Here is a 27,020-nt window from a genome sequence, read left to right as displayed (position 1 = left end):
AGCGATCAAGGAGAGAGTGAAGTGTCTCTAGAGTTTTTTACAAATTTATCTGAAGACAACAACAACTTCTTCCTCCTTCTCACACTCCATGTGATTGATTATTCCCCTTTTTTTAAATTTTGCAATGTTTATTTATAAATAATTTCACACAGTTGCTTCTTTAAAAAAAAAATTTTAAATCACGATGATGAAGTAACATTGGAGTGGAGTAAATTATTTGGATGGTTTTGACATCATTGTTGGTGTTCAAAGATGAGAGATGGCGGATTCGGCAATGATGAATAATGAGGTTGCTAAAGCTATGAGAGGAAAAGGAATAGGTGAAGATGAAGGAAACTGAGGGACTGAAGAAAACACATTTGACTGAATCAAGGAATGAATGGGGACTGTTGGAATGAATGGCGAGATGCACGCCTTGGCGGTGGTGGCAATGAGTAGGACCAGAATGGGGTTTAGACTCAACAGAGAAAGAGGCAGCAGAAAGAAAAATGAATTTATTTAACGTGCAAAACGACGTCATTTTGTATTTTTTCTTAAAAAAAAAACCTTTTCCCACGTGTAATCTCAGTCAGAGAAAAATCTCATGTGACATGCTTGCGTGGGTGGGTAACGGCCATGTAGGCAGTTAACAATTAAGGACTAACACGAGGGATCTAAGACAAAATTTCTAAAATATTAGGGATCCAATTCAAAAGAAAAATTTATCAATGACCAAATGAAAAAAACGTGTATTTATGAGACCATAAAGATATTTAAGCCTTTATATTTTTAGATTAGCTTTAAAACCCGTGTTTGCATTTCTAAGGGGTGTGGGGGTGCAGGAGGGGGGGGGGGTAAATGATGTATTTTATCTAGGGGTGGGTAAGCGGGTCGGCCCGCCCGCATAAGCCCGCATTGGTAGCGGACCGGTCCAATCCGCCCCGCTTCTTACACGGACCAAATAAATTGGTCTGTCCCCGCCTCGCGGACCCCACGGGTCAAACGGGCCGGTCCGCGGGCCTAGTTTTAAAAGAATTTTAATTTTAATAAAAATATAATACAATCAAATTAAGTTCAATACAAATGTAAATAAAGTCTCAATAATTAATCAATTACATCAATAAAATAAATAATGTCTTAACAAAAGAAAATCCAAGCAATAAATCTAAAATATGAAATTTAAACATCTCCAACTGATTTCATATTTGAAGTAGTTTGAGCCTTCTCCATATCTTCATCTTCTTTTCCTAAAACTCGAAATAATAATAAATATTAGAATAAAATCAAGTTAAGTGATTAAAAGACAATAATTATTACATATTATTTACCCTGCATATCAAATACTAGTAACCAATTTTTAGTATATATTGTCAACAAGAAGCCTAGTTCAATATTTGTTAAGCACACGTGAGGAGAAAAAATGTTCTTAGCCTGCTACAATTACTAAATATGATATGAGTTATTTTTTATAATAAAAATATATTAAAATATCTTCAAAAATATTTATTTAACAATTATTTTTGGCTTAAATGATAAGAATTAATATTTTTATTATTTATGACTTTCAGATCTGAAAATGATAGATTAAAAGAGAAAAAGATCGAAAAAATATCAAAAAAAAAGATTTTTAGCAAGTTATCACTTATTTTTTTTATCTTAATCTTTTATTTTTCTTATCTTATCCTTTTTTATTTTTATCATCTTTTAATTTAAATATTTTATTTTTATCTTTATATCTTTATCTTATCTAATATATTTCTTTATATGTTATTTAAAAAAAAAGTTTAAAGTGAAAAAGAGAAAATCAAACTTAATATAATTGGGTCAGAATCACACAAATTAAACCTGCGGGCTGCAGGCAACCTGTGGACCCCGCGGGTCAAACTCGCATAGTCCGCGGATTAAGCGGGACGGGTCCAAAAATATGACATAACCATTGACCGTTTGAAAAAATTGGTCTATAACCCGCGCGGACCGCTGATCCCGCGGGTCAATCCATGGACCTGAGCCCGTTTACCCACCCCTAATCTTATCCAACACTTCACTTAAAAGGTGTAGTTTTTTAACACTTAAATATCTTTTTCTTGTTAAATTGATTTTAAGAGGGTGATTACGTGTTTGGAAACATATTTCGAGCCAATAAATAACGTCCATTGACTATAAGACGCGAAAACTTATTTCAATCCCATACCATTTCAATATCATTCCCAACAATAAAAGGTTTATAGGTAACAAGATAAGTTTTCAGACACGTAGCAGAACCCCAAGTATAAATCCTTCCTTAGAAACCATAAACTAATAAAAATAGTAAAAAATTGCTGACATAAATGCACTAACGAGTAGCTATACTATACCTACCTGTAGCTTTATAACTGCTTGGACTGGTGCCTTATGAGCAAACCCAAGTCTCTTCAGATTGCTCATTCCTCCACCGTCTTAAGACACAATAGTATAGTGTCCAAAAATTGGACCAAAATTGAAGCATAGTATTAGGAGATTTTAGAACATAGAATCCAAGCAACAAGAAGCAGAATTAGAATTAAAAAAATTGATGATGAAATTTAAAACCTTATACCGATCAAAAGAAGAGGATACAGCATGCACATCATCAAACATAATGTCAATGACTTGCAATTGATGGCCCTTGAGAGTGTGGACCTTTTCACCCGTGTTTAAGTCCCAGACAAAGACCAGAGTGTCCTTGCAGGAATGATGTGTTCGGGGGAATCCACTCCAAAGGTCCTACAAAGCTCGTGTAACCTAGCAGAATCTTTGAACTCACAAACTTGTGGTTGTTGTTCTGATCAGACCACAACCTAATCGTTTGGTCCCTCAACAACGTCATTATGCCCTTGTTACCACACGCACACATTCCGCTAACCTATGATCAAACAATCAATGCAAATTGGAATTCGAATGAAAAAAAAATGACAATGTAGAAGGGTGCGGTAGGGATATTACATATCAAGAATTGAAAAGACAAATCTTGTGTTGCTCATTTGATAGAGGAAGCGAGGGAGCGTGAGAAAGGTTTAATGATCGCAACTCAACACAAACAAACCCATCTCACAGGCTTCCTTGCTTGCTTCTACAACTTCCTTTTTATTTAAGGTTTAAGATTCAAATACAATATTCCATAGATCAGTACGTAGAAGTTAAAAGAAAACAAAAAATACTTTGAATGTAACCGCACCCACTGGTAAATCAAATCTCAAAATACTAATAAAGTGCATCTCTGACCTCAAACCAGATCCTGAGTGCGCATGATCTGCACGGGGCGCTTTTGTTTGCGATCCGTACCTGCGAGTCGGACTGAACTTACAAGGCTTAGAAGCACCTCCTGAAGGTGATCGACACACTCCTGGCTGATGATTCGCTGATCAACGACCACCACCGTTACTGTTACAGAATCCTCTGAGTCTTGCTTTGAAGGGCAAACAATTTTTTTTTTTGGTTTCTTTTGCTGGAGACAAAAGTTGTGGGAGAGGATCCAGTTCTCTCATTGTATATAAAAGATTTGACTCGTACACTGGAAAGACCCCACATCCTTTTATGCTCTCTTTATTGTAATTAAATTTAAATACAAATGTTATGTGGCAGAAATGATCATACACTTCACTTATTCCGCCAAATTTGTTGATATCATGATACCAAAATAATACGTGATCTGAAATCAATTTTTCGCAGCCTATAATCCTGCGATGGTCCAAACTGATCAGCATATCATCTCGATAGATAGCGCAAGAAAACCGGTTATCTTTTAAGACTGATCCCTCCAAAAGAATGATGCAATAAATGAAACCACATAAATGAGATTTTGGAAGATAAGGAATAGTTATTGAACTCTCTTCTGTATGAAATCCATACTTGCTGTTTGTGACATGATCTCCAGGGAAGAAGAAGTATTCATCCTCACGGTATGTAGGGTCTTTGTTTAAGTAGGGTATGCGACTCTGATACATGTGTTGTAACACTAGCCGTTGAGTTATATCTGTCTTAAGAGAAATGCAGTTGATGGCACTCACCTCTTTCACCCCTGGTGGAAGCTTCGGCAGGGATACCAGTCTCCGACAATTATTTAAATGAAGCTCTCTTAGGGATGGTGGAATCTTCGGCAAAGACATGAGTCTCCAAAAATTATTTAAGTGAAGCTCTCTTAGGGATGGTGGAAGTTTCGGCAAGGACACAAGTCTCCAACAATTATTTAAATGAAGCTCTCTCAGGGATGATGGAAGCTTCGGTAGAGACATGAGTCTCTGACAATTATTTAAATGAAGCTCTGTTAGGGATGGTGGAAGCTCCGGCAGATACATGAGTTTCGTACAGAAATCATCTAATTTTAGCTTTCTCATCATTGAAAGGTTTTTTATGTTTGCAGGCAAGATCTCAACATTAGTTCCACTTAGGTCTAACACTTCTAAAGACAATAAGTGATCAATTGGTGATGACAATGTACATATAGCAGTGTGAGATAACATCAAATCTATCATTTCCTCTGATGTCACCGTGAATTCCTTGAGAGAAGAACAACCTAAGAGGTCAAGTACATAGAGAGATTTGGAATTTAGATGGATCTGATACAAGCTTTTACAATGATTAAGATATACTCTTTCAAGTTTTTTGGCCATAAATAAGTCTGGGATCTCAATCAAGTCTCGAGACTCTTGAAGGTCAATGGTCTTTAAACTCACGAGGTTCTGTAAAAAAAATAAAAATACATCACATTGACCATAAATCATTAAAATAAAATTCTTAGTATACATTGAAGCTCATCATCCTAGGTGTGGCTCTTGTGATTGTGAATGAGTTTCATTCGAGTAAGCAAAAGACTAGTTACCACTTTGTCTTACGATTCTCTACCCTACCTTTGCAAATAGAAAGAAAAATGTAGTATGTATATTCACAATCATACCTGAACCCCATCCCAGAGCTTTTTGAGCTTGCTACGAGGCATGGAAATCTCTACAAGTTGTTCAGCGCAAAAGTTAGACGGCAAAGACTCAAGACAACATTCATCCCAATGAAGGTACCTCAATTTGTTAGACAATGACTCAAGACCATTACTAAGGAACACATTAAATTGGTTGTTACTCCGCCACCCTTTGTGGATTCGAAGAAATCTCAGGTTAGTCATCTTTGCAAGGGAATCGGAGCTCAAAAATAGATCCCCAGTTAATTTATGCAGATTTAAAATTATGCCTTCAACAACATCAGTTCCCTAACAAAGTTTAGAATACTAATTAGAAAAGGTAATCATACTAGCTGCATTCTAAAAAGATACATGTATTATCAAATAAAAGCAATTGCACTTGCCTTGTTATGTTTCAAAACATCAACAACTTCCTCGTGTTTGCACAATCAACTTCGTCTTCCAGGATCTTTGATAGATTGTTGACGAATAATTTCTCGACCCATTTCTTGTGTCAAGTCATGCATTTCTATCTCATTGTATTTTGAAATTCTTATGAGAGATTTATCTAAAAGTACTTCTATCTCAGATGCTGGAAAGAAACCAAAAGCTTCCAATAATCCTGCTACCCAATCTCTTTTTCCTCCTTTGAAGAAGCATGCAAGGTCTAAAAAGATCTCTTTTTGTGAACAATCTAAGTCATAATAACTCAATTTTAATTCATTATGAATTTCCACATTTAGAATCTTTTGAATTTTTCTCAATTCACTTTCCCATGCGTCTTTACATTTTTGACGAAGACTTTTACCCAAAATTTTTAAAGCCAAAGGAATACCTTTGCAATAGAAAATTACTCTTCTTGATAGATCTTCATATCCATCTTTAGGTTGTTCTTCTCCAAAAACAGTCAAACAGAAAAGCTGAAGGGAGTGATGAGAGCTCAATTCCTCGACTGAATATATTTCATCAACTAGGCTAAGCATTTGCTTATTTCTACTCGTAACAATGACCCTACTTCCTAGTCCCAAAAAATCATATTCTCCAATTAGCTTTTCTAATTGCTCAGAGGTAGCCACGTCATCCAAGACAATGAAAACTCTTTTACCCTGGAGATTACTCATTTCAGACTTATCAAAAACATTTATGAAGAAGCAATGACCTTCAAACTCAGGAGACAATTCATTATATAAAGCAGTAGCAAGGGTGCTTTTACCTATGCCACCCATGCCCCATATTCCAAGGGTTCTAACTTCACTAGACCCATTATTTAGAAATGATTCAATCCGTTTATAATGTTCCTCAATTCCAACCAATCCTTTACTTTGGTTTTGGTATCTGCGAGGCAATTTTTCCGAAACAGCTCTAACAATGTCCTTAAGCAATTCAACATCATTCCTAGCACACATTAACAATAGGAAATTAATAAATAAGAGATGAGTTATTTGTTTAACAAATTAGAAAAAAAAAACTATCCATGATCAATATGGTAGTGTAGTAGAGAAAGAAACACAAAAAAATATAGTTGAGGGATGAAAATCCAATGACTTTGAGAAGATAATCAATGCCTCTATATTTTCTTTGTAGTGACCTTGCTAAGTGTTATCGGGATTACTCGATGTTAGATATGCTAGGACCGACGTATGTAAATAAATTGATGTATATGAAATCACCAACATAGGATATGAAACACAAATAACAAGTAACACATGGCATAATTAACTTTCCTTGCCAAAGGCCCATAATGGTCTATAAATATTGTACCATATAAGGAATAAGACAACTTTGACCCGTTTTATACAACACCCTCTCTCTCTCTCTCTCTCTCTCTCTCTCTCTCTCTCTCTCTCTCTCTATCATAATCATGCTCTTCATGTTCCAGTGATCACACCATAACATTGGCTCCTATACTTAATGGGAAAACATCATCTAACGTTTATTCATGTGTATTGACACAATCCTCATTTGGTGATGATGGTTCTCATCATGAAGGATGAGTGAGGAAAAGTTAGAAGAGATATGAATGACGGGTACACTAAGGGATGGTTTGAACGGTTACAAGGAACCATGGGGAGACTAAGGAAATTTCCAATTAAGGGGGACTCATGAGCCTCACTTGAAATTTCTAACTAAAGCGGAGCTATATCCATGGTTGGTGAGAGCATATTGACATGAGATATGTCCTCTGAATCATCATCAATATGTTGCGTAACACCATTAAGGCCCGGGAGGCTTAGTGGTAATGTTTATGTAAGACCATTAGCACCAGTGGGGTTTAATGGCAACATGGGCCCAAAATATGATAATGTGTGAGATAGATGTTTGGACTAGTATATTGTGAGCGTAGTTTTCTAGTGAACCACACGTGGTGGTTTTATATGTTAGTGTGTGATATTTCATTGTTTGTGGCTTTTAAGGGAGCAGAGGACTCAACCCTCACACCAACATTTTCAGGTTCAGATGATGAGCGTTGGAGGGATTCCTTCGAGAGTTCTTCATCAGGTTCTTGTTGTGGGTTCACTTTTGTCTGGCATATACCTTCTTGGTGGCGTGTGTATTTCGTAGGGCTTAGATAAATGACTGCTTTGAGACTTAGGTTTTCCATTTTGGTGTATTGATTTAAATAGACCTAGGTTTCATGGACTTTTATACGTGTGCAATCATCTTATTTACTTACTATTTAGCTTTGATACTTATTTACTTATGTTTGGTGGTCATGGAGGCTCATCTCAAATCTTTATATATATATACTTGATGTTATTTCAAAGATGTAACATGTTATACTTCAAGTTTAGCTATTTATTATGTATATCAACTTATGGATTTAAATGAAACAACATTTTATGAATATGTATGTTGCATACGATTTCAAAAATAGATTGCTTTCTTTTTAAGTTGATAGCTGTCATTAAAAAGAAAAAGGTTGAGGAGACTTTGTGAAAAAATTTATTTCAGTGAAAATTTTATCCTATCTTTTCATGTTTTATGATGTTTATGAAAAGGATTTTGGAGTCACTTGTTTATAAAGATGAATAAAAGGTATTTGAAGTGTATTTGTAATCCCTGATTTTAGGGTGTTACACAGTAAGAAGGAAAGTAGAAAATGAAGAGTTGCCAATTTTCAATTAAGATTGAAAGAGAAGTTATTTAATTTGTAATGATTATGGTTACTATGCAATAACTGTGTAATTGTGCGCATGCACAAATCATGAAAAGCACAGGGATCACACAAAAAGAGCACCTGAATGTGGCTTTCATTTACATTACGATGTTCTTAAGCCGATATTACTTTTATGAAGCAACACCGACTTGGGGGCTACTATTACGGGGAAGATATTCAACTCTACACTCTTAAGCCAGTATTACTTCTACGAAGTAACACTGACTTAGGGGCTACTTTTACGAGGACAATATTCGCTTATATACTCTTAATCCAGTATTACTTCTACGTAGCAGCACCAACCTGAGGGCTAGTGTTACAGGGATTACCCAAGCATTAGATATGCTAGGACTGACGTAGGATATGAAACAGAAATAATAAGTAACACACAACATACAAGGAATAGGACAACTCTGACACATTTTATACCACTCTCTCTTAAAACTCTCTCATTCACAATCACGATCAAGGTTATCAAACTCGAGAGTTTATGCAGACTCGTTAGAGTTTCATAGACTCGACTCGTGAACTCAACTCGTAGACTCGTAAGTGCCTACTTCATATAAAAATAATAATAATATATCTATAAATAACATACTAGTTAAACATTTCAACAATATAATAAAGTAAAACAGTAAATCATAAAGTTCAAAATATTAAAATAACCAAGTCTAGTAATAATACATCACTACTAGATAATAACTTGCAGACGTTATAGTAGTGGTAGATCATTCTCATCGAGGGGTTGATGTTATTAGAGATCAAGGGTTTGATATTATTAAAGGTGAGAATTTTATATTTGAGAATAACACACTAAATGAAGGTATGTTGAATGCTAAACAAACAAAAAACAATAAAAAATGACTTACATTTTGGTCTTATTTTTTTAACTTGCTAACTCGTTGACTTGGTAGTAAACTCAAGAGTATACCGAGTTTACTTAGAGTTTATAGAGTTTGCTCAGAGTCTACTAAAAAAGAGTTTACTCAAGAGTCAACTCACAGAGGACAAATGGATTCGTAAACTAGTAAGAGTTAGCGAGTTAACTCCAGAGTTTGATAACCATGATCACGATCAAGGTGTTATACTACAGAAGTATGTTCAGTTTAGAATCAAATTCGGCCAACTCAATCTAAAATAATTCATTGTCATTCTCATATTTTATCATTAGAAAATTTAATCACACTGAATTCATTTTATTTACCTATAATTTTTAGAGTCCAACCCAACTAAATTTGCTGCTTCAGTAAGAGCATCTTTCCATTTGTTTGCATTCAGGCTCTCCCTCAAGTTTTGCAAAGGCTTGCTTATAGCTCCCAATTTGCTTCCTCACATGGGATGGATCTATATTGTAAAACACTGGTATCACAATCTGTCCTTTTTCTTTCTTGCATTCCAAGATCTTGAAGAGTTCACCCAAGCACCACTTTGAGGAAGCATAGTTATCTGAGAAGATGACAATAGATATACAAGAATCTTCGATGGCTTTGGTGAGTGCTAGTGCGATTTGATCTCCCTTTTCAAGTTGTTCATCTATATAGGTTTTAATTTTCTTTTGCATCAAAGCTTCGTAAAGATGGCATGTGAAGTTCCTTCGGGTGTCCTCACCTCGAAAGCTTAGAAAAACGTCATATTTTTTAGGGAATACCTTAGAAGCAGATCCAGAGGAAGAAGCAACAACATTGATCATTTTCTCAGCCATCACGAATTCCAAGTGCTGAACCTGTGGTTATTATAAATCTACACTTGAATAAATAAATAATTTTAAAAACAGCTTCTGCATTTGAATGTTTTCTGGACACATGTTCTTACTATTTTTTCATTGAAATTTCTAAATCTTTCTAATGTGAGATCAAACAGTTCAACGTTCACACTCTTGCCCTCCTATGGAACTATATATAAATAAACAATGTTTAGCAATTGGCAACTGTCATGTTGAGTTGTTTAAGTTAAATCTTCCTATTAATACAAGTTGAATCATGCATGCTGGAGTTCAACCTTGTTTGGTTTGATAGAAAGCAATCATACATTGGTTTATAATTGCATTGCTATTCACTTAATCTGAAGTTCGGATTTACTATCGATTCTCTGAATATATAAATTTTAGGATTAAGGCTTAGATTTTTGCTTGTCTACTAAGCTTCCATTATGTTCAATGAATTATCAGATTTTTCAAGTCAAAATAAAGCATTAATCAACGATAAAACCTTAAATTTGTGCATTAAATCCAATGCATGATTGCTTTCTATCAAACTAAACATGGTTGAACTCCAACATGCATTGTTCAACTTCTATAATGAATAGTGGGTGCCATAGGAAGATTAACTTAGCCTTAAAAAACTGGACTTTGAGAAAAGCATTATCAATGAAAAATAAATTAAATCTACAAATCACATCTTCACAACAGCATAGACAGTCATCAGATGGCATGAAGCAAAAAATCAAGGTATTTGCATAGTTTCTACTTTCTAACCATTTAAAACATGCTTGACACTTCATTAGATTAAATTAAACCAACATATCAGTTACAATTCAGAAATCTAATCAGATAAGTGAAAGTAGGCCTACCTTAAATTAAAAAAGAATTGTAGATGGCCAATCTGAACAGAAATAACAAGTGCATGCCCTTAGAATGATTGTCAGTTTAACACAAGGAATGGGGACATCGAAAGCAAGCTTCACAAAAAATACCAAAAAAAGAAATAAATTAACCATGTCGTTTCATCATCTATTATTTTTATTGGAGGTAAAATTGAAAATGGAGAAAAAGATCTTCCCACAGACCCAGTCCAACTTCTAGCAACAGAGAAGATTACACAGATTTTTACTTCAACACAAGAGCTTCTTGGGAGAAACAGAGAATAACTATAGACAACAATTGTATAGTGCAGATAAATAAGCATTTCTCAAGTATGAAAGAAGAATTAGATAGCATCTGTATATACAATTGTGCAGGTGGTGTGTATATTATATGTAATTTCTAAGAAGTTCAACATACTATCACGCAGAGTCTACTCACATGCTTTCGTAGAAGGTTCCTCTGACTTTCTTAGAAATTCACATCCCCTAATCAACATGTCTCATATCTGTTGACTTTTTGACTTTTTGGCAATTTAGGGCGTGCACAAGTGTAGAACATAGAATTTTCGCCCTTCATTTAAGACGGACTGACAAACTATTTATTGGGTAGCTGTTAGTTTGACCTGCAATGCCGTGCGTGTACTAGAGACTGGAATGGAGTGAGTGAATGAGTCATACTTTAAACCTTTAATTTGATTGGTTTATCTTTAGTTGGAGTTGCATATACTACGCTTCAAAGAAGTTTCATTTCCCCTTTATCCAATTCGTCAAGCTCACTTGCATACATACTCTGAACCATATATATTTTCTATTCATTAGCTGTGACCCATTATTAATTAATATTTTTTTAATAAATTAATTAAATTATGAAAAAAAACTAGCAGTAGAGTAGACACTTGTTTCTTAAAAATGTAAAAAAATAATATTTTTAAGCTTTTAAAAATGCGGATACAAATTATATTGGGCTTGAGAGATTAATGAGTCTCGTTAGAAAAGGATGAATAGTCTATAGTTATTATTTTTAAGAATTAATGTGTAAACAACTATAGTAGATGAGCAATAATATGAAGATCGATGTTTAGGATCTTTGGCACGTGTCTTGACCCAAGTTCTGTTTACAAACATGTATCGGTTATTGACTTGTTGTTATTAGTTTTTGGGAGCAAAAGGCAGCGTGCAACAATTACAGTATTCGTAAGTAAAAGGAAGCTAGTTCTGGGTGCCTTACATATAATGCAAGGAGTGAAAGGCAGCAAGGTTAAAACGGGATCTTTCTGCATAGTTATGGAGTGATTCACTCTGGTTGGTTTCGTGTGATGAAATTATGGGTTGTGACCGGACACGGATCATCCAGAAGTGTATTAAAGAGGAATCTCTATTTTTTGATAAATAATTATTTAATAAATAATAAGTTTAACAAAAATATTTATTATTAATTTTACCCGTAAAACTTGATAATATGAAATTCGCAACAACCAAAACAATGCTAATCCATACAGAATACTGGGCCCGCGGAGGCTTATATATATATATATATATATATATATATATATATATATATATATATATACACACACACACAAAGCAGCAGGTGGGAGCATGTCAAGTTGCCTTTTTTTTAGGGAAATGATAGTTAGTAAGAATGCACAATAGTACGAATGTTATGCGCGAAAGAATCCAAATGATTTCCGTCAAATTTGTTTATGGTTAATTATATAAATAAGTAATTTAATTATAATTAAAAGTTTAATTAGGTCCTTCAATTATTAAAAAATTCAATCAAATTCTTTAATTTTTTATTAAAAACATTATAATCATATCTTTTTTGTCAACTTTCTTAGTTAGCTTGATTGAGGAAAGTTGTATAAATAGACATTTTTATCTCGTTTATATTGACAACCGATATAAAAATGTTTATTTACACTTGCTATAGATCTTAACAAGGTCGTCTTTGTATTGACAATGAATATAAAATTATCTTTTTATACCAATTGTATTGATGATTGATGTAAAATTATCTATTTACATCCGTCATCAAATTCAAGAAGGACATCGTTTTTAAATCAATTTCACTGGCAATTGATATAAAAATATTTTGCTTTACATCATTTGTATTGGAAACTCATGTAAAAATATTTATTTTCGTCATCAAACTAATGAAATTGATCAAAAGGATAAATTATAGTATTTTTAAATAATTAGAAACCTGATTAGACTTTTAATAATTAAGGTACTCAGATGAACTTTTAATTTAATTAGAAAACAATTGTATAATCAATTAAGACATTTTTAATGTTATTTATTTCTTAGATTTCATGTTTAGCCAATAAAAACTTAACAAGTAGGATTCGTGCATTTTTGCTACTTCTAATCTTTGTACCATATAATAATCCTCTTTTTTTAATGTATTTTATTTTAGTTAGGCAAAATGTCACTTTTGATCTTTTATATTTTAATATTTTTTTCATTTTAGTACGTTAAGCTTTAAAAGTGTTATTTTGATTGTTTATGTTCTTAAATTTTTTGTTTTGGTATTTGTTTTAGTTTTTTGTTAGAAATATTAGTATTTTGTTAAATTTTAAATTTTAAAATAATTAATTTAATAAAGTAATAGATACAAACCGTTACTATTTTTATTTTATTTCAAAAATTATTCCACACCCAGCTCCTCCCCTGATGCGTAAAATATATTAGGTTTGCACATGGACAAGTGTACCATACGCAGTAGTAATAGTGGACTTGAATGTCCGGATATCGAACCCAAAGAACCAGTTGTATTCCCAATTAGTTAAACTTATAGACTAACAATCGAATTGAATAAAAAAAAGAGGATTTAAATATTTTTGTGGTTTTGATTTTATAATAAAATAATTAAATGAATATAAAGAGAGATTTAAGTTATAATAAGAGTTATGACTCCCTAGTATTAATTTTCTCTCAAACTTAGTCTTCATGAAATTCCTTCATTTAATTACTGATTCCCAAAATCAACTAAAGCCTATGATCAAGGTAAGAAAATGCTCTTTGCCTTAAATCAATACCCCAATGATCATGGATCTATCAACTTAAGTCCAAGAATAAAATCAATTCTAGAGATAATTAATTAAAGATTAACTGATTTATCGGAGATTACCCAAAAAGTTTGATCATGCAATTCGGTATAAAACATTCTCTGCCTAAATTTACCAATTACATATAGATCATCACTACTATGCAATCGATTGAGTATTAGAATGGTCAGTTCCAAATAAACATTAAAATGAGGAAGAAAATTAATTAACATAACAACAATGAGGAATTTCATTAAGAAGAAGGAGAGGAGTACATTTAGACAGTTACATCATAACCTGGACTAGGAAGACTAGTCACTCATGATCAAAGAAAAACTAACAATCCTATAAAGAGTCATAAACATACCAATAGTTAGGAACAATGATGACGATCCGTCCTAACAGTTTTGTCCACGCTCTTCAGTTCTCAAAAGCCCTCAAAGTTCTCTCAAATTCGTAAAAGACAAGAATAAAAATTGAATCATCATTTACAAAGACAAAGATATTTATATATAAATTCCTAAAGATAATTACATGAAAAGGGAGCACTACAACCATGGTGAACCCACCACGACAGTTGTTGAAAGTGACGTTGAAGCCTTAGGCCATCCTGGATTCACCTCCACGACCCTCATCAAATTTTGATGTTGTTCTAGAAGATTGTTATCACTTTATTGTGGCCATGCTGATTATGATGACCATAATCAAGTGCAGAGTCTTCAAATCTTTATAAATTTTTGCAATTTCTAACTCTTTCACTTAATTGAGCAGTTGTGCTTCTGCAATACAAAACTAGTATTCAAATGTGAGTTTTCCGAGAAAATACATGCAAAATGACACAAAAACTCATACAAAATATGTTTCAAAAAGTGGTTTTTCAACCTCCCCACACTTGAGCATTGTTTGCCCTCAAGTAATTATTCTAGTTCCCAATCAAAACAAATTTTCCTAAATCAGAACTCATGTAACAGAAATTCCTATTTATTCAACAAGTAATAAGTCAGACAATAGACATAAAAAATTTACTCAGGAATCCATTAGGCTTATAATTAACATGAAAATAGTATTAAGGAGCTTCAACTTTACTATGCTCACCACTTGTCAATGTTTACATTGTTATATAGACAAACAGTTATACTTAAGATCGCAATTCAATGAGCAAGTTCAAAACTATGTAAATGAATCAATTCAATTCAAATAAATCCAAAAATTCTAAATAAGTAATACATGTTAGGTTGTAATGGGCCATGCATGTAATATAAGCTAGGTACTGAAAGAAATAGGCCAATTAAAGGGTTCCACTTAATTATATGAAAACACTCAGAAATCAAGGGAACTTTTACCTACTTAATTTTTGCACCTTTTTTTCTATTTAACTTTTGGTCTCTTTTTCCCTTCCCTCTTTTTATTTGCTTTGGGGTAAAATAATTCATATATATATATATATATATATATATATATATATATATATATATATATATATACATACATACATACATACATACATTTCCTTACTTTCGTTTTTTCATTGCTTTCTCTTTTTTTTCATCAACCCCATTTTGTCTTTGATTTCACTTGAGAGGAGAACTTAGGATTTATTCATTGGCATAATCTGCAATATGTATTAATTCCCCTTTTGTCCTTCCATCAATAATATTCACATAATATCAATGACTAACAAAGAATAATCATTCAGGCTCAGAGTGGTCAACTAAGGCAAATGATGTGTCATTATTTTCTCCTATTTCTTACCCCTTTCTGTCACCATTTTAATTACTGATTAGCCTTAGTTGTCAAATTAATTATGCAGTTTTATCATTGTAGAAGCAAAGCTTCATGGGCATGGTGAATCAAAGGTGATTCAAAGGTGTTTTGATGATAACAATGATGACAACAAAAGATGATGACAAAGGTAATGACAAAAAGCTCAAAGGTCAATCAAAGGATGAGTTCAAGATGTTCAAGAAGGAATCAAGAACAAGGATGAGTTCAAGATGTTCAAGAAGGAATCAAGAACAATTCAAGATCAAGACTCAAGAGGAAAAGTTGAAGAACACTTCAAGATTCAAGAAGAAGGATGAATTCAAGAATCAAGATTCAAGGATCAAGCTTCAAGAATCAAGATCAAGATTCAAGATTCAAGATTCAAGAATCAAGAGAAGACTTAATCAAGATAGGTATGAAAAGGAGTTTTCAAAAACTGAGTAGCACATGGATTTTTCACAAAACATGTTTACCAAAGAGTTTTTACTCTCTGGTAATCGATTACCAGATTGCTGTAATCGATTACCAGTAGAAAAATTGTTTTGAAAAAGTTTTCAAAATTGAATTTAAAACGTTTCAATTATTTTCAAAAAGCTGTAATCGATTACAATGTTTTGGTAATCGATTACCAGTGCCTTTGAACGTTGAAATTCAAATTCAAATGTGAAGAGTCACATCCTTTCACTTAAAAGCCTTGTGTAATCGATTACACTGATTTGGTAATCGATTACCAGTGACTGTTTCTGAATAAATCAAAAGATGTAACTCTTCAAAAGGTTTTTTGACTTTTTCAAATTGGTTTTAAGTTTTTCTAAAAGTTGTAACTCTTCTAAATGGTTTTCTTGACCAGACATGAAGAGTCTATAAAAGCAAGGCTTTGATTTGCTTTTCAATATACATTTCCAATTCATTCAATCAATCTTTTACAAGCCTTGAATCTCTTTGAATTTCTTCTTCTTCTTTGTACCAAAAGCTTTCTAAAGTTTTTTGGTTTTCTAAACCTTGAAAACTTGTGCTATTCATCTTTTCATTCTCTTCTCCCTTTGCCAAAAAGAATTCGCCATGGACTAACCACCTGAATTCTTTTTGTGTCTCTCTTCTCCCTTTTCCAAAAGAACAAAGGACTAACCACCTAAATTCTTTTGTGTCTCCCTTCTCCCTTGTCAAAGAATTCAAAACGACACAGTGTTCAAAGGACTAACCGCCTGAGAATTCTTTTGTATCCCCATTCACAAAGTATCAAAGGTTTAACAGCCTAAGATCTTTGTCTCAACACATTGGAGGGTACATCCTTTGTGGTACAAGTAGAGGGTACATCTACTTGGGTTTGAATGAGAACAAGAGAGGGTACATCTCTTGTGGATCAGTTCTAGTGGAGGGTACATCCACTAGGGTTTCAAAGAGAACAAGGGAGGGTACATCCCTTGTGGATCTTTGCTTGTAAAAGGATTTTTACAAGGTTGAAAGAAATCTCAAGGACCGCAGGTCGCTTGGGGACTGGATGTAGGCACGGGTTGTTGCCGAACCAGTATAAAAACTCTTGTGTGTTTGTTTTCTTCTTCCTTACTCTTTTACTTTCCGCTGTGCATTTAATTTCCGCTTTTACTTTCTGTTAAGTTTCTCTTCTACTCCATATTCTCTTAATAAAATAAGTAAAAGCCTTAGAAGAGTTATTTTTTAATTAGTAAAGGTTTAGGAATAATTAATTCAACCCCCCTTCTTAATTATTCTGAGGCCACTGGATCCAACAAACGTTTGTTTGATCATTGCTCACTCGGAGACGACCTAGGATCACTTCCTAGATACTGCATTTTAATGTTTATTTGATTCGGGTATGGCCTCGATCAGCAAAAACTAATCAAAATAATTCATTGGTCTCAAGAAAGCCTATTAAAGTCTCAATCTAAAAATTCAAAATTCATTCAAGGATATGCATGTCAAAATAGAGATTTGAACAGTGCTAAGGAAATGATCAATTCACCAACACTAAAAGAAGGCTCAATACTCACATTTATGAGGGTATCTCTAAGAACAGTTCACAAAGATGTATGCTGATGCTCCCTTCTGTAGAAAACTCCAATAACCTCAATACACAAAAAAATTATTGATGACTCCCCATTGCAGTTACTTTTTGTGCATTTATGTCTCAAGGAAATTTCAATGGGGAGTTTAACCGAAAAGCGCATCGGGTCGTCAAGTATTTAAAATTAAAACGGATGAATCCGAGTATCGAACATAGGAAACTAATGTTAGCCTGAATTAAGTTCAGAATTGAAGTATTGTTGAGAGAACGAACATGTATAAGTGATAATTTCAAACAGAATTTAAACTAAACTTGTATGCTAAAAACTATAAAAATGCAAAGTAAATAAAATGACAGCAGTAGGTAGATATGTTGGGTCTTTCTAACAAACAAGCTGATGCATAGAAATATATTTCTCTAATCAATCATGCTCTTGTGTTCTATGCTATAGCCTAAATTACTAAACCCTCGATCCCTCGTTAGGTTGAATATCCAAGCTTCGTCCGCAGATCCCTTATTTAAGACTACACCCGATTTAGACAGCCCTCTTAGGTTTAGACTAACTTAAATTGAGTTTCTTCCACAGATCCCTCATGTAAGACTAGACTCAGCTCAAGTAGCTTACTAAAGTTTAGCCTAATTTAGCCTAAGCTTCGTCCGCAGGTCCCTTATGTAAGACTAGGCCTAAACTAAATAACATTATTGTAACAACATAATTAAAACCAAAACTTAACCTGCAGATCCCTCATGTAAGGCTAAGTTTCAATCCTGCTTCAATCAAGTTCTAAGGCAACAGTACATTTCCCAATGCTAAAGTCACCTAATTGTGCACACAAATGGGTGATCAGACCAAAGCATACAAACATTAAGCATTGAAGGAAGCATTGAACACAGAAAACATAATCAATTAGATATTAGGTATTTACATCAGCTGTTCATTAGAAATCCCCAACTAGGGTGTTTAGCCAACCATTACAAAGAAACCCTAACAATAAATGAGATTAAAGGCAGAGCATGATAGTTCCTTACACAAGAAGGGGGATTCCTCCTCCTCTTCTCAGCATCTCACACTCACTCTCTACTCAATAATCTCTCAAATGACAAAACCTAGGCTTCAATGCACAAGTTGTTTCTCTTTTCTTCTTATAGGGCTCTTTTCCCCAAATAGGCCTGTGGCTGCTCTGGAATTCTATGCCCTGGCCGCCCTGTAGAAGCTGTCATAAAAGGTCTAAAAGCAGTATAAAAAAATGTGTACCCTAATTCTGCACAAGACAGGCTTTAAATAGGCTCTGAAATCGCAACATTGCGCGTAGCGCCAGCCTCGCGCTTAGCACGAGTAAGTGAAATTGGGCTTAACGCCAGTCTCGCACTTAGCCTGGCTGAAGGCACGTGCTGCGCTTAGCGCACTGATTTAGCTCTGCCAGATTCTCCTTTGCGCTAAGCATGCTGAAGCTACGCTTAGCGGTGGATATGCACTTAGCCCAACTGCTACATTTTGCAATTCAAAACTTAGCCTCTTTTTCACCTGAAAATGCACAGATTTCATCATTAAATCCAATGGAAATGTTCTAGAGATAGCGTTAACCAAAAATTAAGATTTATTTACAAAAATCACTACAAAATAACCATAAATTGGGGGAACTATACAAGCTTTGGAAAATGATTTTTATACAAAAGTTAGTTGTATAAAGCGAATAACAATTATCAAGGGAATAACTGAAAACAAAAAAAATTTAAACACAAGAACAATAAATTTTTACCATAGTGATAAAATTAGAATAATGCAAGAATTCACATATATCAGAGAGAGCCCAAAGTTGGGAGAGCAATAATGACCCTCCCACACTTAAAACATGCAGTGCCCTCAATGCATAAAAATAAGAACAAAATCAAGACAAGATGAATTAAAATAAATTAAGTACTGAATACAAATGAAAATAAAGATTGGAACAAAAATAAAAATAAAATTAACTTGAAATTGAAACTATATATATATATATATATATATATATATATATATATATATATATATATATATATATATATATATATATATTGTAAATGAACACGGTTGTGGTGGTGTAACCATGATCGTTATCAACATTGACCATGGCCGTACTCGGATTTGATAATGAATGCATGGGTCATGCAACAAAGCGTAATTTAATGAAAAATAAAACATGCAACAAAGCGTAATTAAATGGATACCAGTCATAGGTTGCCACCTGAAAAGCGCTTGTTTAACGTCTCGAGCCTAACGTGTGATGAGGGAGTTGAAAATCAACCACCCTCGAACAAGGTGATTTTCCATTTTAGCATTGGTCCTCTAGTATAATCATTCACTGCATAACCAAGAGCTTGAATGGTGATGTTATCTTCCTTTTTCTTACTTCATCCAGGCTCTTTTGGAATGAATTTATTCCTTGAAGTGTCTTTCTTCCCCCCACTTGGGTGAGGTTTAGCCACAAAAGTCTTCATCTTGTTGGTGGCTTGCACAAAACTACATGTAAGGGAGAAGTGAAATATGACAACTCATACTAGAAAGGGGATTGAATAGTGTGCTAGTCAAAATATAAAACCTTTTCGAAATGGAACATGTTATAAGAAACAAAATTATAAGGTGGATTGTCATCCAGTGACTAAAAGTGGATTGTCGTCCAATGAGGTGTAAAACTTACCCTTTCAGTAAAAACTTTGTGTGCAGAGTTTGTCAATAATAAACAATGAAATAGTTTAATAAGCTAATTAGAGCAATAAAAATATTTCATTTTATATTGGTTCACTCAACCTAAGCTACGTCTAGTTCTCATTTACTAACCAGTACAGGGTTCCACTAATCAAACTTGATTACAACAAGTATTCTTTCCTGCCACTTCTAGCTTATAAGTATTCTCAAGGCCACTACTTGTGACACCCTCTACCACACACACACATATATATAAATAAAACATATAAAAATACTGATAAACAAATTCACGTGAGTAAAAAGTTCGCATTCACTTCACTATTACCAAATAAAACTTATAAAAATACATATTCGGCTCGAGGTAAGGCCGTCAAAGTTAAAAAAATGTTGTGTTAAATGAGTAAGGTAAAATAAAATAAAATAACATAATGCAATTAAAATAAAAACTCATCCCAAATGTCACATCCTATTAGAGCATTGTGTTCTAGCGTCCTCTAGCTTGAGGTTTTTTAATGTCATCCACCTAGTCATCTGCTCCCACGAACACAAGGTTCGAGATCATCACAGGATCCAAACACAAATAACACACGGGGAGTGAATTATCAGATTTAAAATAATATAAATAAACAAAGACGTACTCCAAATAAATTATAGAAATATTTATAACATAGCTCAACTTAATACAACTCACGTCACTTCATCACTTTATCATTTAAAATTCATTTTTCTATCACGAATCACATTACACATGAATCATACACTTGGGTCAAGACGTAATAACACTCATCAATTTCATGATAAACAATTAGCAAGCGTTATGCAACAATTATACTAAGACTTAAGCCTATATGCAATGTGGTACCATGTCAGTGAAAAATCACCCTAAGGCGCTTAAGAGTACAGAACAAGATACACCATACAATGGGAGATCAACATAGGCTTAAAGGAGCACTCAAATCAAATGTCTTTACCCCCAAGGCCTAGACTCTGAAGAATCTGTTAGGGCTTGTTGATTTTCCCCTACAGTTACTTTTTGTCCAATTTTCAACAAATATATTCAAGGGAAATGAAACACCAGAAAACGCACCGGGTCATCAAGTATTTAAAATTAAAATGGAGTGATCCGAGTATCGAACTCGGGGAACTTGCTTATTAGACAAAGTTTTATTCAGAAATAAGGCATTGTTGGAACAACATTGATAAACGATGGTTAAAAACAGAAATAAACTAATTCTATGGTAAAAACAGTAAATGCAAGTAAGTAAAAGTTGACAACAATAGGTAAAAAGCGTTGCGTCTTTCTAACAAACAAGCTAATGCATATGAGGATATTTCTCTAATTAATCATGTTCTTGTGTTCTATGTTGTAGCCTAAAGTACTAAACCTCGATCCCTCGTAAGTTTAGACTAATTTAACCTAAGCTTCGTCAGCAGATCCTTCTTGTAAGACTAGGCTTAACTTAAACAGCGTTATCATCACAGCATATTCAAAAAACCAAAACCCCACAATCCATCCCTAGTAATGTGGTTATTCAGCCCTGCTTCTATCAAGTTCTAAGGCAACAATACAGTTCCCAATGCTAAAGTCACCTAACTATACACACAAATGGGTGATCAAACCAAGAGCATGCAGAAATTAAGCATTGAATGAAGCATTGAACACATAAAACACAATTAATTAGATATTAAAGTAATTACATAAGCTCTTCCTTAGAAATCCCCAACAAGGGTGTTTAGCCAACCATTACAGAAAAACCCTAACACAAATGAGATTGAGAGTACAAAATAATTGTTCCTTACAAAAGAAGGGGGATCCCTCCTCCTCTTCTCAGCACCTCACAATCACTCTATGGCTCACTAATCTCTCTCTAATTGGAGATGTAGGTTCCTGAGTTGCTGCTTCCTCCTGAGCGATTGGATCAGTCTCAAAGATAAATGGCTCAGGATGAATAGGCTCATCCTCTGAATCTGGCACGGGCTCCTCTACTGGAACAGGCTATTAGGCTGTGGAGGCCTCACCCCCTCCAGACGGAGAAGGCTGGACTCCTGGCCAAGCCACCTGTGCAAGAAACTCATCCACACTCATAGTCGGCTGCTGGCCAGATCTCTGCAATCTCTATATGATGATGATTTGGCCTCTGTGTAGGCTCTACAGCATGGAAAATAATGTCTCCAAAGTGAATGAGGAGGGTCCTGTAAGAGGAGCTGATAGTGATGGAGCTGGTAAGGGAGTGGGAGCCGAAGTTGGTGCTGGTAAAGATGAAGCTGGAGCAGATGGAGATGGGGCAGAAGAATTTGGTAAAGTGGATGAAGAAGGAGCAGAAGCATCTGGTGTTGCTAAAGTAGGGGGAGCCTCAGATCTCTTACCTCTAGCCTTCCTTGGCCCTCTGAATGTCACTGTTGGATCATCTAGATTCCAACAGTTCTTCTTTATATATGCCAAGTTAATGGCAGGGCTAAGGCTCTCAAACGATTTGGAATCTGATGTGACTCCTCTAGCTTTACACAAAGCTGTGATTAAGGTTGAAATCCAAGCCTAGAGGAGTCATGCTGGGCAATGATAGAAATCTGGTGGGAGATGAGGTAGCCCAGATTCATGTCCATCTTCATGATAATGCCATAAATCAACTTGGCCCGATCCAGTGTGATGTCAGAAGTGTGGGAGGTGGGGACCAAGTTGGAGTAAGAAAGAACACTCTAAGTCTGAGCGAGTGTGGTCATGTTCTTTTTGAGGATCTTCAGAGGCTAACCATCAACATTAAGCTCAAATCCCCTCCCTAGGATGCAGCGCTTAGCAGCCAACTCTTAAGGATCAGGCCTCAAGAGTGCAAATCTAGAGTAGGCTAATAATGTCTCCCCTTCCTTGATGATTACAGGGGTCTTCAGGAAGGTATTCAGCGTGTCCTCACCAAACTTCACCAAATGGCCTCTCACCCTCACATGATTAGGTGATTTATCCTCGGGATCATAGAGGTTAGCATAAAACTCTTTCACAATGGCAGCATCAATGTTGCCTTCATTAAAATTGGTGAACTCCTCATCCCATTTTCTTCTCTCCAATTCTTCCTTGAACTTATCAAACTCAGTGTGGTAGATTACCATATTTCTTTCCGAGAGTATCTTCCTGGGTACCACAATGTCAGTGTACCTTTCCAAAGCCTTGGGAGAAGTGAACCTGGATCGGTCATATCGGACCTGGGAAGGTGTGGCAGGTGCCTTTCTCTTCTTTGATGCCATCTGAAAATATAAGATCAAACAACAAGATTAGTCAGGGTTATTTTCAACAAAACAGAAAAATAACACTAAAAATTGAACTGGGTGCTTAGCGCGCCTTATAAAATTTTACCCATGGGCCAAGCGCAGCAGACTCGCACTTAGCCTAAAGACACATAAAATATTTTTCTGCAGATTAGCCTTAGCGCAACATGCTGGGCTTATCCTAAATCTACAATTTTCAAAATAGAAGAGGGTCAAGGCTTAGCTCAGCCTCACCAAAATGACCCTTAGGTTTAACACACAGGGCGCGCTTAGCCTAACCACAAAAACTCAAAAACAGTGAGAGAGTTGAGCTTAGCGTAGCAGGGCACACTTAGCTTAACCGCCTCGACACACAACAAGGGCTTAGCGCAGTTATTCAAAGGACTGAAAAATATAAGCATATTGGCACTTAGCCTGAGAGGTTAGGCTTAGCGTTGAACAAAAATTTCAAAAATCCTAATTGTCTGAAACACTAGTCCCGCTTAGCGCATAGACGCGCTTAGCGGGTTCATCGCTTTCGTTCATCAGTAGGGATGAATGCGCTTAGCGCGTGATGTGCCATCATTTTCTTCTATTTTCTAAACCCTTTTTGCACCATTTTAATTACTGATTGGTCTTAATTGTCAATTAATCAGGTAGTTTTATTATTTGGGCTCATTTAGCTAATTTGATGTTTTTAATCTAATTTCAGGAATTAATGAAACATTGGGCTTAATCCGGATTTTGGTTATGGACTTGAAGAGGGCAAATAAAGAAGCGCTTACCTTAGTTAATTTCTAATTAGGAAATTTCGCAATTTTATTTTATATTGTTCAGTGTTTAATTCGTTTTGGGCCAGAGTATTGTAATAGGGCCCAATGACTTTGAGTGACTCTTTTTAAATAGCAGCCTTGGGATTCGTGCAAGGCATTCTGTTATGCTATTTTCATTATTCAGAGCTTTGGTTTTAGGTTTTCACGTTTTTCTGTTCCCTTGTTACGGTTTTCGTTCTTAATGCAAATTTCCGTTTTCTGCTTCTAATTACGAGTTCATTCTTGCTTCTTCTTCTACTTTCATTTACGTTTCTGTCTCATTTACGTTTCTGTTCATTTACGTTTCTATTCATTTACGTTTCTGCTTCATGTTTCATTTGCGTTTTCTGTTTGAATCCATGGAAGGCTAGATTTTCTGGTGTTGTTTCCTTTTGAGGACGAAGCCCAACTCTCTTTGAGGTTTCGCTTGTAATGTGGTTTCCTGGCAGTTTTCCCTTCACCAGTTATCCCAATTTCGTGAATATTAATCAGTGCACACTTCGTGTTCGATTAATTGCCTCTGAGCCTAACTTGCGTTCATGCTTAATGGACGAAGGGCTAACTGTGCTGTATGTGGTGCCTAATCACGTATTGAAAACCCTAAGTTGATTTTCGCTTAGTAAATTGAAATAGGGTTGGATTAAGTGGTTGACTGTTAGGGACGAATTCTCCATAACCCAGGATAAGAGAATGGCTTCTGAATCAGAGGAAACAACCCATTTTTAATATTAGTAGTTTCGTATTCCAGTTTACTTGTTCTACTCTTTAATTACCAAACAACCAAATCCCCCCCCAATCGTTACTGTTACTGCAGGTATATTATGAACATTTGGCTTGTCACTGCTCATTGGGAAACGACCTAGGATCACTTCCTAGTTACTGCATTTTCATGTTTATTTGATTCGGGTACGGCCTCGATCAAATTTGGCGCCGTTGCCGAGGAGCAGTGTCCAAAGGTTCATAATAGCTAGCTAGTGTTGTGTGTTTAATCCTTTCGTGTTTTATGTTTAATTGTTAGTATTGTGTTAGTGTTGTTTAGTGTCCTGGTATTTTGTTTAATGTGTGTTCTGTTTCAGTTTTCCCATTAAGCACTTCCCCTGTTTCAGTTTTGGGTGTTTTGCTGTGAATAGTGTTTTGCGACGGACTTAGCGACCGTTTCTGCTTGCGGAAAACCAGAGTAGTAGTAGAAATCCCTTAGCGACGGATTTTAGCGACCACCCATGCTGAATTATTTGTGATTTTTTGTTTTAGTAGCTAAGGTTGTTATTTTTGGCTGAATTTTTTTGTGGTAACTTCTTTTAATCCATATTTTGTGGGAAAAATAGCTAGAGCCTTTAGTTTGGTCAGATTTGAAAGTTCCAAAAAACTAGCAAATTTTGTGTTTGTCAAAACTTCAAACGGCCATAACTTTTGCTCCGGCTGAGGTCTCCATCGTCCAAAAAAAGCGATTATGTCAAAAGTTTTTTATTTTTCAAGTTTTATTCACTTATTTTTCTTAACCTACCAATTTTAGCTTTCATAGTTAGACTTCGAATTTTTGTCCGAAATTTTTTGTGCTATCTTCTCATCATTTTATAAGGTTGCTCACAAAATTTCAAGTCATTTGGATATCATTTGAGGGTAGCTGTAGTTCAAACCTACACCTTTATTTACATGACAAGGCAACTAGTTGTGTGCATGCTGAATGTAGTGTATGACTAGAGGCAATCCATCTGACTTACAACCCTTTGATCCTGAGATAGATAGGACATTTCACAGATTAGTTAGGCATCATTTTATACCTTTTGATCATTCTGAGCATTCCATAACTGGTGAATCTGTGCATTCTGTTATTGGTGATTTTGAACATCCTGATCTTGAGCATTATAATTTTGAGCATTCTGATTCTGAGCATTCTGATTTTGCACATTCTGAGAACATGGCACAACCTCCACCCCGTGAGAGGACTCTAAAGGAAATGGCTGCACCTGATTTCACCTACGAAAGCTTGTGCATCCAATACCCTGATGAGGATGTCCCATATGTTCTTAAAACTGGACTGATTCATTTGCTTCCATAGTTTCATGGCCTTGCAGGTGAAGACCCGCACAAACATTTGAAAGAATTTCACATTGTCTGCTCCACCATGAAACCCCCAGATGTCCAAGAGGATCACATATTTCTGAAGGTTTTTCCTCATTCATTAAAGGGAGTGGCAAAGGACTGGCTGTATTACCTTGCTCCAAGGTCCATCACGAGCTGGGATGACCTTAAGAGAGTATTCTTAGAAAAAAATTTCCCTGCTTCCAGGACCACAACCATCAGGAAGGATATCTCAGGTATTAGACAACTCAGTGGAGAGAGCCTGTATGAGTACTGGGAGAGATTTAAGAAACTATGTGCCAGTTGCCCCCACCATCAGATTTCAGAATAGCTTCTTCTCCAATATTTTTATGAAGGACTCAGTAATATGGAGAGAAGTCTGATAGATGCTGCCAGTGGTGGAGCCCTTGGAGACATGACTCCTGCTGAAGCCAGAAATTTAATTGAGAAGATGGCTTCCAACTTCCAGCAGTTTAGCGCCAGAAATGATGCCATAGTCATTAGAGGAGTGCATAAGGTAGCTACAAACCCATCTACATCATCTGAAACTAAGAAGCTTGAAGGCAAACTGGATGCATTGGTTAACTTGGTAACCCAGCTAGCCTTGAATCAGAAATCTGTACCTGTCGCAAGGGTTTGTGGTTTGTGCTCCTCTGCTGACCACCATACAGACCTTTGCCCTTCCATGTAGCAACCTGGAGCAATTGAGCAGCCTGAAGCTTATGCTGCAAATATTTACAA

At 35.2% G+C, this 27,020-nt stretch overlaps 1 protein-coding gene and 1 non-coding gene across 2 annotated transcripts; both read right to left on the bottom strand.

Moving 5' to 3' along the window:
• Window positions 1–2,431: 2,431 nt before the first annotated feature.
• On the bottom strand, window positions 2,432–11,008 carry LOC114381545 (disease resistance protein TAO1-like). The gene is given in 9 exon segments (XM_028340822.1): window positions 2,432–2,860; window positions 3,220–4,676; window positions 4,892–5,197; window positions 5,261–5,292; window positions 5,343–6,283; window positions 9,250–9,377; window positions 9,379–9,768; window positions 10,614–10,721; window positions 10,830–11,008. Coding segments are annotated over 6 exon segments (3,093 nt in total). The 5' UTR covers window positions 9,748–9,768; window positions 10,614–10,721; window positions 10,830–11,008; the 3' UTR covers window positions 2,432–2,860; window positions 3,220–3,359.
• A 15,485-nt stretch (window positions 11,009–26,493) lies between these two features.
• LOC114382870 lies at window positions 26,494–26,600 on the bottom strand. The gene has a single exon (XR_003660328.1). It is a non-coding gene; the product is annotated as a small nucleolar RNA R71 (small nucleolar RNA).
• Between the last annotated feature and the right edge of the window lie 420 nt (window positions 26,601–27,020).

The sequence above is a fragment of the Glycine soja genome, chromosome 13, assembly GCF_004193775.1.
Source record: "Glycine soja cultivar W05 chromosome 13, ASM419377v2, whole genome shotgun sequence".
Taxonomy (NCBI): Eukaryota; Viridiplantae; Streptophyta; class Magnoliopsida; order Fabales; family Fabaceae; genus Glycine; species Glycine soja.
This window is presented reverse-complemented; position numbering and strand designations above follow the sequence as displayed.